The sequence below is a fragment of the Pseudopodoces humilis genome, chromosome 1 (assembly GCF_049639895.1).
Source record: "Pseudopodoces humilis isolate 2021_Gansu_Grassland_sample_001 chromosome 1, ASM4963989v1, whole genome shotgun sequence".
Classification (NCBI taxonomy): domain Eukaryota; kingdom Metazoa; phylum Chordata; class Aves; order Passeriformes; family Paridae; genus Pseudopodoces; species Pseudopodoces humilis.
Genome location: NC_142200.1, coordinates 20268500 through 20285471, shown reverse-complemented (window position 1 = coordinate 20285471; position 16972 = coordinate 20268500). Strand labels below are relative to the sequence as shown.

Here is a 16972-nt window from a genome sequence, read left to right as displayed (position 1 = left end):
ATGCACGTGTATAGAAAAAAAGCTTGAAAGTTTCTTGGTCCTTGGCCAAGCTACAAAGTTCATAAAAGTTCTAGTAGCAAATCTGTGATGGTCTATTTTTAACTTTTGCTCATCTTTTCTGTTCTGTCTGGGATCACAAGCAAATATGCAAGATGCATTGGGTCAAATACAGAGACCTTAACAGGCAAGCTCCTGCTGACTGTAGACTTAGATTGGCTGGAATAAAATCTCAGAAATTTCCTATCCTCTTAGAAATATAAGACATGGAGTGACATCTTCCAGCAGATGTAACTGAATTGTTTAAGGGTTTGTTTCCCTTAACTGTTTTTACTGCCCGAGTGGGCATTATTGCAGTTGCATTTCATATGCTCTACCAACTCCTGTTTTCCAGTCTGCTACAAGTGAAGCTTAAGTTGAATAACATTGAAACAACGGCTTGGGTTGAGCTGTTAAACTTTGCAGTGAAGGTGGTTTTGTCCACCAAGTCTGTTTTGTGTACAGTTACTTCAGTAACTGTATGTTAAATGCAGTGCCATTTGTGATAACTTCCTACACTGTCACAGTTAAACACCCTGGAGAATATTTGCCATTCCTTCAGTCTTATGAGTTCTGTCACATAAGTTTATTGACAAACTTAAGTAACTAAAACTTACAAGTATTTTGAAGTTTACCTGTCAGGTTGTGAGACAACAAAGCAACAAGGTACAGAAGTGAACTGGATTTTTCTTAGTTATACCATTTGTAAGACTCCTTTGAACTTTATAGAAATGACTTCCCACAAGCATGCATTTGCAAAGTTTATATGTTGGTTCGGGTGGTGGGCTTGAACCAGGGGAAGCATAAAAGGTTATAGGATAGAGACTGATACCTTCTTGAAATAAATGTGAACATATGAATCTTTTAATTAAATCTTAAATTAATTATGTCAGGTCAGCACTGACCATGGGCTTGCATTTGGTTGACTCAAGACCTTGGCCAAATTCACATTATCAGGGCTCTATCAAGCAGAAGATGACAGCCATGACGGCTACATGAATAACTGTCATTTCCTACAATTTCACCTGGGTTTCCCAGCTGGAAGCCTAGGAAGCTGCCTGCAAGGAGGTATTGGTTTGCTTAGATTATTCCTGTCCTTTGCTGTGGTTAGTTTTTGGATATCCAGGATTTGCAAGCATTTCAAGGGTAAGATTAGAAAGAAAAAGAAAATTCAGCTGGTGGCAAAACTGTGTAAAATTATTAAATCCAGGAGAGGCACCAAACTAGAAAAGCTGGAGGATGCTCTCTTCACATCCCCTTCCTGTTCAGTGTTTCTCTCATCTTGGACTATGCTGGCTGGAGGCCAAGGCTTTTCCAGCATGGCCTGTGCTCTGGTGAACTTCCTGCCATCGGGAACCCTGCATCTGGGATTGTGCTGATGGCGTGCAGCCCAGCTGAATCTACCCATTTGATAACACTGTCTTTGCCAGAGAACTCACTGGGTATTAAAATGTTTTGGGCTTTTTTTCCCCAAGCATTGCCATATTAGAAGCTTATTTTCTCAAGATTTATTTGGTACAGCAGAATCAGTAACTCCTAGAGAGCAGGTATAGATGGGGGTGTAGGTGTAATTTTTTGAGAGAGAGCAGGTTTGGTATGTGAAACTATACATTAAAATATACATTAAGAGCAGTGTAATCCCAAGGTGTCTCCTTAGCAGAGCAGTGCAGGTAAATAGCAGCCAGTGGGTCCAAGCCCCACTGAAGAACTGAATTGTGTGGCCTCACCTCTGCCTGCTGGACCTACTTGTAACACTGTCCGGTGGAAGTAAAACTATTAGAGGCAGCCTTCAAGAGAATAGGTCTGAAGGGGTCTGCAAATAAAGTTCATATTCTCACTCAGGTAGCTGCCTCTTTTTGAATTAGTTTTTCATCTTCTTGACCTCTAAGGGAAGTCCAGGCACCCAACACAGAAATGTGAAGTATGTTAATCTGTACCAAATGTGCATCACAGCTAGCTACTTGACTAGACTTGGCTTTTTCCTGTTTTTAGTTCTCAGTAAGTTTCCAAATCACTTTCCCTTTCAGACTTCATAGGGAGTTTCCCATTAATTATAAATCCAGCATCTGAATTATAGATCAGGTGTATTTCTAGTCCTGTAGTTCTCATTTTCAAGAAAGTAATTTCTTTCTAGCTTTTGTCTCTTAGGAAAGTCATGTTAAACTACTCTGAAACATTTTGTATTCATATCAATTAGGGGGTTGAGAGCCATCCAAAGGAATTTGTGCCTGGGCAATAATGAAAACCCAAATGTGAGAAAAGAAAGCCAAATTACAGCTACCAGCCCTTCTTTCCTTTACTTAGATGTACTACATCTTCATCCAGAGACTATTTAACAGAGACTGTAGTCATTGTTCATGTGGTTCCAGTCGTAGCACTGGTAGTGCCCAGGCTCAGAGCTTCCAAATGCCTCAAGTCTTACTGCTTCATTTTTCCTCATGTATGTTGTTGTTAACAATTTTAAAAGAGGTATCTAACATTGTTCTGCATTCATACAAAAATCCTCAATTCAGTGGCCTAGCTTCCAAAAGTTTCACTGGTGCAACAGCATCCCTTGAGCATGAGCCTTGAGCAAAGGCTGTTTGCCCCTCTGCAATTTGGTGCGTTGGGGCTATTTCTCAAGTAACTAAAGACATTTATCTCCCTCCATCTTTTGCAAGTATTTTTAACATCTAAAAAATATTAAGGTCTGCAATGGATTTCAGTGCTGGCAAGAAGGTTAAGGACTAAGACCAGGGAGTAGATCAGACAAATTTGTATTTACCTTTTAATTTTTAGGCAAAAAATAGCTCATTACCTTGTACAAGATGTCACCCTTGTTCCCCTCCAATTACTGTAATTTGTTCTGTTAGAGTGAGCCCATCTAGATCAGTCTCAAGCTGTGCCAAGGGAAATATAGGTTGGATATTAGGAAAAAGTTTTTCACTGAAATAATAAAGTACTGGGATGGTCTTCCTGGGGAGGTGGTGGAGTCATCATCCCTGGATGTGTTTAAAATAAGACAGGATGTGGCACTCAGTGCCATGGTCTAGTTGAAGTGTTAGGGCATGGGTTGGACTCGATGATCTTGGGGATCTCTTCCAACCCAGTGATTCTGTTGAATTCTGTAGAAACTATGAATTTGGTGACAGCAGGATCAGAGGACATGATTTGTCTTACATGGTCACAGTCATTCAGTGGCATTGCTGCTGCTGAGCCAAATGAAGCCTTTGCAGCCCTTTCCCTTCTCCTCTGGCTGTGCCTCCTGCTGTGGCTGTCTCTCCACTGCTCTGCCAGCATGAGGGCTTGTGGGGCTTCACTGTACACTGAGACAGGGACCTGATCTGTTTGAGTAATAACTCAATAAAGGGTTGTTTTTTCACTTATGTGTGCTGTTTGAGAGAATTTGTCATCCAGGAAAATTTGTTGAGATGAGCTAGAGTAAGAGGGTGTAAGGGCAGGGATGAGACAGGGGCTTCCTAAGGTATCACTGTCACCACAAGTCATTTGTGGAAAAGTAATCTACTGAATCAAGGCCAGCAGTTTCACACCTGTCAGAGAAAAGAAAAACCTGAAAACCCTCCATGTGCTTACTAATCCTGCCCCTCTGTGTGTATAATGTTGCCTGGCACACCAAGCACAACAGATGTGAAGCTCAGCACCAGGATTGTGTAATGTACCCAAGTTTAACCTTGGACCAAGTGATTTTTTTTTTCTCCTTTCAGATATATTTGTAATTGTTAAGGCTGGCAGAGCTCCACATGTTTGTAAAGCTAGGAGTTACAGACCAGCCCTCTAGACACAAGGAAAAGGTGTACTAAATTAATATAAGTGTTAGTACTGCTAAAATTAACCCATTCAGTTGAGCTTGTTCATGTGATTAAACATATCATGTATGGTAAAATTAATTCCTGGTGTGGATTTTTTTTTTTTCTTTTACATTTTGACAGTTTAAGTTATGAACCAAAGTTGACTCAGCTTCCAAGTGCATTAAAAGGATTTTTTCAGGCCAGGCCCCAAAGAGTTGCCAAAATATAGGTGAAAAGGATATCACTCTGCATGCTGTGGTAGCAGTTTCATGGTTTATATTTATGAATTGAATATTCAAAAAACCCAACATTTTCCTGCATGTTTGGTTTGTAGGCCAAGTCAGGGGACTGAACTACCCATGATTTTTTTCCAGTCATTTCCAAACGTAGGCAAAGAAACTACAATTCTCTGCAAACAGGCCTGACTCCATCCTGCTAGAGTCTTGGCCTGAGAATTAACTTCTACACAGTTACTTCTATATGAAAAATAGTAATATTTTTTAGTTCATCTGCATGATATCTATTGAGATATCTGGTGAAGATATCTCTTGGACCATAAGAATTGGCAGTAAAAGATGCCCTTTTCTATCTACAAAAAAAAAAGTTACCACTGTAATTTGCCACACAGACATGACAGTGCATGTGTATTTGTACCTCATGTGCAGCAGTGCTATTTGAAAAGGCAGTTTATTTAGGAAACAAAATAAATTGTAGAACATCTTATTTAACCTGTTACTTATCAGTCATATGAGATGATGCCTAAAACACTTTTCTAGTGTCTATGCTTATATGCTTTGCCTTTGCCATGTTTTAGCAAGGTTCCTCCTTTTACCTGTACAAATGTGAAGAAAGCAAAAGCTAGAGAGGGCAGAGCACTGTGCCTGTGGATAACTAACAGCTAGTAGGGCATCTGAGGGGGAGAAAAGAAACAGAAATGGCATTTGGGTACCTAAGCAGGTGGGCACACTGGTAAAATGCCTGCCTGCCAGCTGTGCTCTTGAATGTCTCCTCTGTAAAATCTCAAATTACTTTGAACTAATTTTTTCCAGTGTTTATTTTCATATTGGTCAGGCCATTTGCAGTTGTCTGCATGTCAGAGACAACTATTTCTTTACCTTTTCTTTGATTTTTCTCTCAAAGCCACAGCTAAAGGCAACCCTGACTTGCCTTTTTTGAATATCCTTTCCCAGCCTTTTAGATGAAGCCTGGAGAGGTACAAGCCAAGACAGAGGTTTAAGAAGACCTGACTTGTGTGTTTTGTCCTATAACCAAGGGACAGGGGCCCAGTGCTTTTTAGCTTCTTTCTGTAAATGGAGATTTAGATTCTGGAAGGTAGAGATTCTTCACATTCGATTAAATTTGCTGAATTTTCAGTACTGTATGTTCAACGCAACTATGATGTGTTGTCCATGTCCAGATCACTGATGATATTAAAGGCACATCTTTTTAAGTGCAAACCATCTTCAGTGCTTTATTTTATCTGTCATGGATTAATACTTGTTTTTCTATTCAGTATGGGGTATTTCATCTGTGCAATTGATTGAACCTGCTCCAAGTTTGATTTTTTTTTCTGTTTCAGTGCTTTTGTATGTGAGGAAGGAGACAGATGAGGTGTTTGATGCTTTGATGCTAAAATCACCCACAGTAAAGGGGCTAATGGAAGCTGTAAGTATCCAATATCCTCACATTGTTTGTCTTTCTTGGCAAGAAAATCTTGAAGCTTTCCATATATTATTGAGATAAACCATAATATAAAGATGAAATTATTCTCAAGTGTGTTTAAAGCATTTCTTAAAGGCTTTTTGAAGTGCAGCTCTGAAATGCTGGCATTTTCCTAATTCAGCATTGTCAGCAGGTTACTGGGTTTAGATAGCATCACAGAGCTGATTATTGGAGACCTGAGCTTTGATCAACAGCAGTAGTTAACCAGTGTCAGGGTGGGAGAGAGGTGCAAGCTTCATTTTCTGAAATGCTTCTTTCTGAACTGATGGTTCAGAGCCTGTTGAATCTTTTCCTGTAATGCTTACCAGTACATTCCCAGCCTGGATTCCAAGAAGAGACTAAATGATGCACCATTTCTGTGGGAATTTCATACAGCCTTTGTGCAATTGCTGTTCAGCATGTATGAATGACTTGTCATTCATACATTGTCTCAAATTCCTTCTCTAGCCCTCACAGTGTGACCTACGTACCAGTAGCCTCTTTGCTGCTTCTCTGAGTTGAGTTTTTGCTTGTTAGCCATTAGCTGTCATCATAAAATTTGCTATTTCCGTGTTTAATCCTATTTATATGAGCTGATGGCTCATGAAATTTGGTAAGGGAGGAGTTAAGAAATAATCATGTGTCTCACTGCTTCAGTGGGGGAATGTGAGATTGACATGTGGGATGCTGAGTTGGTTTCCAGCCTTGTTTATGTGTAGGGGAGAAGACGGAAATGCATGAAAGTGCCCCTAGAGAACTCAGCTGAATGCTATAAGTGTGTATATTTATACTCTCTTAAAACTGTCACAGTATCTCATTGCATGTACTGAACACTTTCAATGCAGTAAAGATTGAGTTATTTGGTCAATATTTGGCCAGTAGCAGAAGGCAGAAAAGGATTTGTGGGTTAGTGAAGTTGTTTAAAGCACCTATTTAGATGAGAGTATCTCTGGGGAGAGTCAGTGGCATGCTAAGGATATCCTAACTGTGCTTCTGCTGATGCTGTTTGTTAGCTGTGACTGCAGCTCAGCTGTCAGGCAGAGCACATGGATAACAAAAACCAGGCTTTGCTTAAAGAGGCAGCAGTCTGATTCATGGTAGGCTGCAGCACGATTTCATCTTGTCTTTGTAGGGAAGTATGTTATAATCCTTCTATAACTGTTCAAGGTAAAATGAATATTTTATCTCCAGTAGTCTGTGCCTCTCCATGCCTGTTCTCCAGCCACCATATAACAAAAACAAAGCTGGTGCAGAAGCAGGAAAGGTTTCTGCATATCTCAGTCAGTGCAGCTGCTGACTCACTGGCATGTTTTCAGCACCAAAGAAATCTAATCTGTTGTAAAATATCCCAGTTCACTGGAAGGAAGATGTTCAGGAAATTTTAATTCTCTTTGGTAGGATATTGTGGATAGAAAGCTGTCAAAGTGCATATTCTTAAATATTCTCTCTACAGTCATTGTAGCAAATCATGTAATTTTAATTGTTCATATCCTAAGTGCTCTGTTCTAGTCTCATATTTAGAATTTAGGAACTCAGTCTCTGAGTATTACAGAGCTCCAGATGTGAAAGAGAGCTCCAGTGATCCTCAGTCATACCCTCCTTCTCTGTTTATGGATTTTACTTTTTTTTTCCTTTTGTTAGTCACTATTTCTGATCTTTGACTTTTTCCTAACTTTCTGTTATTAATTATATGTTTTTCTCATATCCTATGTTTATTTTATTCTCACATATACTCCCCTTCCAAATTAACAATTAGATTCCTTCTCACATATCTTTTTTTGGCAAATATCTAGAGGTCTTGGGTTTCAGAAATGCAGCATGTCTCAGGAAGTGACTCAGATGTTTGGTTTTCACTAGTCTTGTTCAACAGAAAATAGCAAAACATCACACATATGTGGTGTCTGACCAGCTCTTCATCCTGCTTTCAGCCTGATCCAAAGTCAGGATAATTGTGGATCTCAGTAGGTACCTCTGTCTTACATTGTGCAAAATTGCATACTTATTCAAATTACAGAAGGCAATTTAAATTGGGAAATTCAAGCATCTCCCTAAGTCTTTCACTAATTAAAAGCTAACAGCTGAGTTCAACAGAGCTAGTTTAGACTATTAGATACCTGCCTATATATATGTGATGTTCCAGCCAGTCTAAGGCAACAGACTAGACTGTTTCATAGAAACAAGCTGGCAAAGGTGTTTTCCTACATGCCTTCACCCACCCAGATATTGTCCTTTCTGGCTTCCTGACTCCAGCAGAGAGCATTTCTGGTGGCTTGTGCAATCAGACAAACTTGTCATGCCAGGGGACTGCAGCCCAAAGGGACACCCAGACATCTATTTCAGTGGCACTTGGAAGACTGTCACACTGCTTCGGGCATCCTAACAGAAAGAAATCTCTGCTCAGAAGATTGATAAATGGACAATGAAGATGATAAGGAAAAACATTCCTCCAAATAAAATTTTAAATTTTTTAAAATTTAATGTAGCCTGCTTGGGTTCAGGTGAGAAATCCTGTTGTTTTGTATGGAAGTTGACAGTAAGTGGTGGTCCCCCTGCACTGGCAGCAAACACCCTGAGAAGAGGGTGTTAAGTGAAATGCCCTAGCAGATGCTTGCTCTCTGCTTTCTTAATTCTGCAGTAGGACTTAGCACATTTGTACTGGAGACTGTGAGGGGGAGGCTCTCCCATACCCCCACTTTAAGCCTTGCTTCCACAGCTTGCTGTTTGGTATAATTGATTGAATCCCAGGGGTTCCTGAGAAATGTGCTTATTCAGTCAGCTGGAAATCTTTCGCAAAGCTCACTAATCCCTGCATGTTATATAAATCCTACACCTGTCATAGGCAGTGTGACAGGCAAGGCTTTCTCAGCCCAACCTCTCATAGTTTATGTAGGAAGTGATGTCCCAGAGTCCCAAACTGCTTTGAGCAACATTTGGAATGCATGAGTGTTAGGTATGCCAAATATCCTAGGGAAGATTTATGCTGGAATGTGCAGAATGCTGTATATTAGCTGCTATTAAGCCTCCTTGGCAAGAAATGTTTTGCTCGGCTTGTTTATTTGCATGGAGTCAGTGAAAAGTGTCTTCAAGTGCTGATCTTTACAATATCACTAGGCTTCAGAGTTAACAACCCAGAGAGGAAGATCGTTTCTTCATGTTCACACAGTTGTGACACTTTCTGCAGTTTTGGGTTGCCAGTTTTTCTCCAATGCCAGTTACAAAGGATTTTTTTCAACTGTCTGATTAAATGGAGCTCTTTTTATTATTGCTTTACATGAAAACTTAAAATTAGGGGTACAACAGAAGAACAGATACAAAAACTCAACACCAGATTGTTTATCTGATGTCATTCTGTTCATGATAAGCAAATCCAGAGGATAATAAAAAGTAAAAGAACAGTGAAACATGCTGGTGCAAGTGAAACTGAAGTAGCAAATAATACCCAAGCTCAGTTTGCATTATGTTCTCTGCTAGATGGAAAACTTAGGGAGTGGATGGGTCTATTGTACCTCATCAGTTATTCCCCTTTCTGTTTGCCACTGATATATGCTGATAGTCAGAGGACACTTTTCAGTGTAAGAGAAGTTTTATTGGTTCTTCAGAATCTTGTAGTTATGCTATAAAATACATGCCAAGCTGATGCCCTTGTGCATTATTAGGGATAGTTTTAACTACAAAATGCAACTGGACTAAGATGACAATTATACTATTATAGGTCATATAGACAAGTATAGGCTAATTAATTCTCTCTTTCAGAGAATCTTGGCTGTCTGGATGGGAGCCATGCTTGATGTTCAACCTGTGCCTCTTTGAATCTGTCCTCTGTGCTGAGTTTATCCATTACATTTTCTCTTTCATGATAATTGCTGATAACAGAACTCTGAATGCAAACAAAAGAAAGGATTTTACAGTGGCTGTTGTTTGCCAGTCTTTAAATGGATTTTTAATTATGCATTTCAGTTCTCTAATGCAGAAGATAAGTAGTCAGCTGTTTAGCTGCAACTTTGTTTCACCTGGGAAGAGCTGGAAACTTTGCTTGGTAGCACAGAGCAGCACAGAACATTAATCACTGTGGGGGAAAAAGTAATTTTTCTGTAACTATTTTGCCTTTTGGGACAATCCTCTTCTAAAGTGTGAACTGTGAGACGTGTTCCCTGAAAGAAGAATTATAATTTGTTATAATAATAAAGCAAACCTGGCTCAGATGAAGGGCCCAGGGACACCATCTTCATAAGCACACCATGGACTCACTGCAGAATAGACATCCAAAAAAGTTACTGGTACGCTGCTGCAAAGCAATGCCAAAGCATCCCAGTGAAGTACTTTTTGTCCTGGGTAATTTGTCAGCTAAGTAGATCTTCCTTCTAAATTTTTACTGTATTTTTTGCTTTATTGTTTTAGTTGCTTTAGCAAGAAGTTTATTTTACAAGTCCTTTACCTTGACAACACATTGCTCTGTGACATCTCATCTTGTTATCTATACCCTCAGATGATGTTCTGTGAGCCAAATAGTGACTTCATTTTGCTCCTGTAGAAACTAGACTGAGTCACCTTCCCAACAGTACAGAAGCTTCTTAGTCCCATATGTTTGATGTCAGAAGTCCTCCCACAATAAAAGATACCTTGAAGATACTTTTCAGACCAAAGTACCACCATGGAGAGTCCTCTTAGCTTAACAAACCTTGAAATGTCTTTGAGAAATATAAATGTGTATGTTTCTGTTGTTCAATCAGTCCATCAGTTCCTGTTGGGTTGCCATGTGTCTGCCTTCTGCCTGGTGGGAGAAGCCTTTGCTTCCATGAGCCCAAAAAATCAGGTTAAAAAACAACAGAAAGATCAGATTGAAATTCCCTGGTAAAATCTGAAGCCGGGAAGAGCATTGACTCCTTGAGCACTATGAGATGCTGGGGCAGTTCTGATGACTCACACCCTCTAAAAACTATGGTATTTGAGTTTCTGGATGGAGACAATTGTGGGTTTTTAATTAAGCTGTTCAGCATTATTGCTCCCCAAGTCATCCTTAAATGAAAGCATGATATGGTTGTGACAGACTTTTCTGTATAGCTATCTTGTCAAAGTTTGCAGAGATTTTGTTTTAATGTCTTCTGTAAGGTAAGAGGTGATAATTTTATATTTCTCACTCATCTTTAGTGATATTTATTTTATTTTTATTATTTCAGATCTCTGAGAAATATGGGCTGCCAGTTGAAAAGATTGCAAAACTTTATAAGAAGAGCAAAAAGGGGTAAGTTAGTTACCTAACTAACTAAGGATCTATTGCAGGATCCTTTCAAAGTACTCAGAGATCCTAATTATACTTGGGGCCTCATGATGCTGGGCAGCACAAACCCTTTCAGGAGACATATCCAGGTATGTGAAATCTTCATGTCTGTGGACACTGTAAGGGATGGCAGAAGAGGAAACATGGATCTCCAATCTGTGTCTGACCAGTGTTCATAAGCTTACTGTGCAGAAAGGGTTTGTGGATAGCATAAGTGGATAAAGTCTGTTTTGTAGATAATACACTTAATTACATCATGGAAGGCCAGCATGGGAGATTCTGCCTTTGCTGTGAATGCAGTGTGGAGTTTTCCTGCAGTGTTAGGAAGAAGTAGGCCACTGTCTTACTCTGAAAGACAGGCAGCAATGTTTGCTGAAGGGGTTTCAGCTGAATAAATTCAGATATGAACATTACAGCTAGACTTTTGGAATAGCTAGGCTCCTGCTCCTTGCCATAAAACTAAATCTTCAATTTTTTTAAGGTCCTGTTTAACCACAATATTGTAGTGATATAATTTTAAACCAATAATTTATTTGCAGCTATAACTCCATTTTAGGGCATCATTGTATCTAGGGATTTCTTTAGCTTTTGAGAAGACAGGTGAAACTTCTCATGTTCTGCTTCTTTCTAAGTGGCAGAAGGAACACAGAAGAAAGGAGTGAGGAAAACACACATATACACTTCTAATAGTCATTGTTGGTAGTCTCACATCCAAGCTGAGTTCTAACTCTGTGAGCTGTGTGCAAAGCACAAATTCCACTGCTTCTCTGTGTGCAACAGCTCACATGGTGTGCCTGAGGAGTGGCATGGACGTATCCCTGTGGAAGCCAACGCCAGGCATGGGAAGCACCAGCTAGCTGGGTCTGCTGGGGATGTGCAGTGCAGCTCATCTGTCAGTAGCCTAAGTGTGTTAACATCCCAGCACTGGTGTGTCTCTTTACTTGTCAAGGAGCAGCCTCTAATCCAAAGACTGTGAGGGACTACAGGGCAGATCTTGATGATAATTTCTACTAGTGACCCTGTCCTGGCATGTTCTGGAGTCAGGTTTTGTGTTGTAGAGAAGCAAGTACATGTGGCAGTGTGTATAGCTTTTCCTTTCAGTGTCCTGGTGCATAAAAACATTGATTTCTGCCTTTGTCACCAGTATCCTGGTAAACATGGATGACAACATTATTGAGCACTACTCCAATGAGGACACATTCATCCTGAACATGGAGAGCATGGTTGAAGGATTCAAGATCACACTGACAGAGATCTAGCCTCAGGCAGAGCCTTTTTGTAAGGAACCACAGCATTTCATCCTTCTTGGAAAGCAGATTCCCCATGAACTTGACCGACATTGATCAGAGAAACTGTTACAAGACTGCATTGAAAGTACTGTCTATTCTGCATGTGTGCACCCACTTCATATAGACTTGGGTTTGTCAAGCACAAGGCCACTCACGTTAACCTGGTCCCTTATTTATTGTTCCCCACTCTCTAGTGTACAAGCAGTTACCAGCCCCCAGATTTGTAACGAGGTGACCCACTGCAAGTGTGAAATGCAGCATTTTAATCCATACTTTAGTGTGGATAAGCTCATTCTAAGACATGTTCAGTAACTATGCTGTCTAATTTCAGAATCTGGTATAAATCACTTTACCAGTAGTTGTCTCTGTCATTGCTAAAAATCTGTTGCAGTGCTAAAGATGGGCAAAGTGTGACAGTTCACTTGCTCAGACTGATCCATATCTCTCTATACTGTATAGTCTTGCCAAATACCTCCTGTAGTTCTCAGCATGTAGCAATGAGGACTTGTAAGTAAAGCATTCAGCTACAAATGTCACTTGTAAGTAAATGGTAAAGAAACCATTTTAATCTTGTATATAATGTTTATAATATGCAATAATATATTTTAACTACTGTATGTGGGCATGTTTACTGCCACTATGTTTTTGTATGTATTTGGTTTAGGGTTTAATAGAATCTTTCCTAGAGAATTAAATTGCTGCAATCTGTTAAAGAGTGTGTACTGAGAAGCTGACACCTGAATCTGTACTCATATGCTCCATCCTTGCTCACACAGTTGCATGTTGAAATATTAGAGCAGACTCTGCTACTGGGTCTTGGATGCTTCGGCACAATGGGGCCCATCTTAGGTGCCCAAGTCCCAGCTGTAGATACCTGAGTCTCCCATTCAGCTGTAACAAAATCCAAGAGACACAGTGTGTCTCCTGCCTGGTTTGTCTAGAGGTACAGAAGGTACTTCTTCCTGGTTGTCTTCCTTTGATAAAGCCGAGGCTCCTAAAGTGGCCTTTTCTCAAACCTGTGGTGGGAAGGTTCTTTCTGCAGCAGCATCAAAGCACTCCTCTAGACTGTAAGAAACAGGACTTCAGACTCTTCTGTTTAAGTAGAGCTCTTGTATTTCCATTGAATGATTCTGTTGTGATTCCTAGGACACTTGGGTGATGTATAAGCCTGGGCTTATTCATAAGGGCTTGATGCAAATATTTGATCAAAACTGGAACAATTTTTCCAGTGGAGACTGAGTATCCCACAACTGAGGTGTGGAGATTGGTCTCTCTCTCAAGGGCTGCATCTGAATCCAAGTTGAACTACATGGTTATTCCATCAAATTCCACACCTATCTTGTGAATTCTGTGAAGTGATAAAGTTGTGCAGGCTAAAATCATACCAGGAAAGGGGTTCATGGCCTGAATTCAATCCTAATGCATCCAAACTGAGCATCTCTCTCTCCATACCAGCTCCTCTGGCTGTTGTAAAGAGCTTCTCACTTAGCATATAATTCTATGAGTTGCAGTTGCATTTTATTCTGTATGCACTGTACATGGATCCTGTGTGATAGACAGAAGTGTGGGTCCTTTCCAAATGCAGCTTTTAGAGTTTATTCTTTTCCTTCTGAAACCTTTTCTCCTTTAGTCACATAACCTTTATTATTTGGTGTTTAATGGCAGAAAGAAACACTGCCTTGTTTAACAGGGCTCATGCAGTGTTTTGAGCTGTGTGAAGCTATTTACATTCAAGCAAAGTAGCTGGGATATCTTCCCAGTCTGATTTGGCCATATCTGCATGAATTGTCCTTTAAGTTATTGCACACTTTCTGAACTTCATTAGCAGTAGCACCCCATTAAAATCTCTTCCTTTAATAGAAATGTTAGGTATATGTCAAGGTTTCTGTGACCTTTCTGGGACCAGAAAGTATAAAAGGTTCAGGCTGGTAGCATCAGTGCTAACATACTCAGAATCCACATATGCCTGTAAAGCAAAGGCTGTATTCTGTCTTTCTCCTGTCCTTTTCTTTTGTCATGCACTCTTTCCCCTTCTGATGCAGAGTTCTGTTGTAATTTTCTTAACTTTATATAAAGATGCACTCCAGCAAAGATGCTTTTGCTACCTTGTTCAAGAACAAACAATCTGGGAATACAAGAGATTTATGATGGTTCAGTTTGTTTCTATTGGGCTCAGACTGAGATAAAAAGTCTATGCTGATTTATCCCAGATATTTTTTCTTTAAGAAAAAAAGTTTGGACAGGAGGCATAGGAACTGGGACCAGCACACAGGGCTGGTGAGCAATACTGTTAGTTCTTGGATTTCTCTTTTGGTGTTTGGAATCCTCAGAATATCATCTGGGATCTCTCAGCTGGTAAAGATGTCTGGGCAGAAGCTGCAGGTGAAGCAAAGGAGCTAATGTGTGCAGGAGCTGAGCCCTGGTTCTGCCCCCAACAAACCTGCTGTCTTAGGGAATGCCTGTGGCACCTGGGGCTGGCCTGGGCTGGAATGTACTGCATTAAGAAAGGCCACTGACAATTTGGGGATCACAGAGAAGGACAGGCTCTCCTGGCAGCACCAGCACTCAGGTTAATAGGATGGTTTTATCTTACATTTGGGTCAAGATGAGCTGAGATCTGTTTAGTGCTGCAGCATCCTGTGATGAGGAGCAGTGCGGGATCAGTGAGAAGTGCAATGCTCCAGGAATACTGGAGCATAAAGAGCTATCTTTCCATTGTCATTTTAGGACCTTACAGTCAGCCACTGTCCAGAAAAGGACTTGATTTCAAGATTAACTGAAAGCTAAATACATCTTAAAGTGTGCAAATTCTTGATAGTAGAAAGTTGACACTTATGCCTTTAGTTCCTTCTTACAGTCTGAATGAAGTTATCAGGAAGGTGACTAGATTGGTGGCAAGATTATTTTAAAACAACAACTAGGGCTAAGTAAGGATGATTACCCTTAACTTTATCTGCCAGGGTCTGAGGGCTTTGTTTCTCTGCTCCAGATGCAGGTGCATCACAGGCACTAAGACTGAATATGCATGCTGCACCCCTTCAGTAGTTATAGCATCAGCTGCTGGAGGAGCACTGAACCTTGGGGTGCTGGTTGTGGCAAGCTGCAAGCTCTCAGGCTTCACCTTGTTGGTCCAAATCAGCCCATCAGAGTGATGGGAAAGGGGCAAGAGTGGTGTGAGTAATGCAAACTTCTGAAGCATGGCTGCCTCGTGCCCTGCTTGACTCAGATATCCTGAGGAGTACACAGTGCTTACATGTATATTGTTTAAAATATGCATGTTGCTTTTGTTTGATAAAAAAATATTGATTAATGCTGTATCTTCCAAATATTATCAATTAAATGGAAGTAAGATTTGACTATTGTTTGGCAGGGGACAGGAATATCTGCCTTGCCTCCTTTTGTCTCTTTGTGGCACTGCTGTGGTTATTTATTTAAAGGAACAAAATTCTAATTTCCTTTTATTCTTCAAGACAGCAGTCTTGAATCTTAACTAGTTCAGCCTGAAGCGTGGCTTGCTGCTCAGTGCATTTTCCCTATGAAGAGTTATAGCAGTGCAGTGTCTGTAGATGTTGTGTTTTGAAAGACTCTGATAGAGAGGTACAAAAGGTCTTCTAATTTTGGTTCCTGCTGCAGATTTGGCACTTTGTCCGTCCATTTGGTGTTTTATTATGAAATCCCATTCAAATTCTCAAATTCTAGTTCTTCCTCACAGTCAGGTGCTTTATTCCCAAAATGAAGTGCCTCCTTTGGGTGAAGCTTTGTGGATGTACAGTGATAACCCCATCAAGACATTTTGGAGTATTTCTACTACTGAGTGTAAACTACAAAGAAAAGAATGGGGTTTTTTCTTGTGTGTCCTCTCTTCACAAAGTTTTTGGTCAATGGAATTCAGAGATCAAATGTCTTTCTTATGTATTTTTCTCTTTCATTCTATGAATTGTTTAAATGTAAATTAATTCAAACAATTAGTAAAATCTAAACTCTCTAGCTGTCAGAGATGCTGTATATTGATTGAATATACAACTGGAACTGGAAAGGAGTATCTTATGACTTATAAAATGTAAAGCTTATTAAATGTTTATATGCTCTTCCATTTCCTATTAACTGAGACAAGATACAAACACAAATGTTTGTGCCAAAGATTGTGACAAGCCGTCTTTCTGGCAAACAAGGAAACTTAATGTATAAATAGCGTGCTTTTATATTAAGAATATAGCTCATGTAACTTAATAGTGTTGCAACTGGGAGAGGGGTTTGATAAGCTGTAAATACAGTTATTTTATTTTTTGTACATTTTTAAGAAGGAAAAAAATAAATATTCCTATGTATGAGATAATATTTCTGTAGCTGTGGCGTGTATTACTACATCTCTCCAGGGGAGAGAGTACTGGTATGGAGCAGTACCTGAAAGGTGGGTGCAGAGAGGATGGAGTCAGGCTCTTCTAAATGGTGCCCAGGGAGAGGACCAGAGGCAAGTGGACACACACTAAAACACAGGAGGTTCCCTCTGAAATCAGGGAATGCTTTTTACTGTGAGTGTGACTAAGCACTGGAGTAGGTACCCAGAGAGGTTGTGGAGTCTCTATCCCTGCAGATATTTAAAAGCTGCCTTGGCATGGTCCTGGACAACCAACTCTCATTTACCCTACTTGAGCAGGGGGATTGGACCAGATGAGCTACAGAAATCCCTTCCAACCGCAAGCACTCTGTGATTATGTGACATTTTGGAGTGTCCTGGGAACTTGGCTAGAAGCACTGACACTAACATCTTTGTGACTCCTGGGCACCTGAGTTGAGATCTTTACCCACGTCTACTCCAAAAGCACTGAAGCAAACCTGGCCACACATCTTGCAGTAAAACATTTTCATCAAACATTTTA

General features: G+C 40.2%; 1 protein-coding gene across 3 annotated transcripts in view; it reads left to right on the top strand.

Moving 5' to 3' along the window:
- Positions 1-16339, top strand: part of GRHL2 (grainyhead like transcription factor 2) — a 68928-nt gene extending 52589 nt beyond the window's left edge. For all 3 annotated transcript variants that reach the window (XM_088060731.1, XM_088060726.1, XM_088060721.1), the window contains exons 14-16: positions 5404-5489; positions 10703-10767; positions 11948-16339. In XM_088060731.1, coding sequence (XP_087916857.1) covers positions 5404-5489; positions 10703-10767; positions 11948-12062 — 266 coding nt within the window. In that variant the 3' untranslated portion in view covers positions 12063-16339. The remainder of the gene's footprint in view (positions 1-5403; positions 5490-10702; positions 10768-11947) is intronic.
- Positions 16340-16972: the final 633 nt, after the last annotated feature.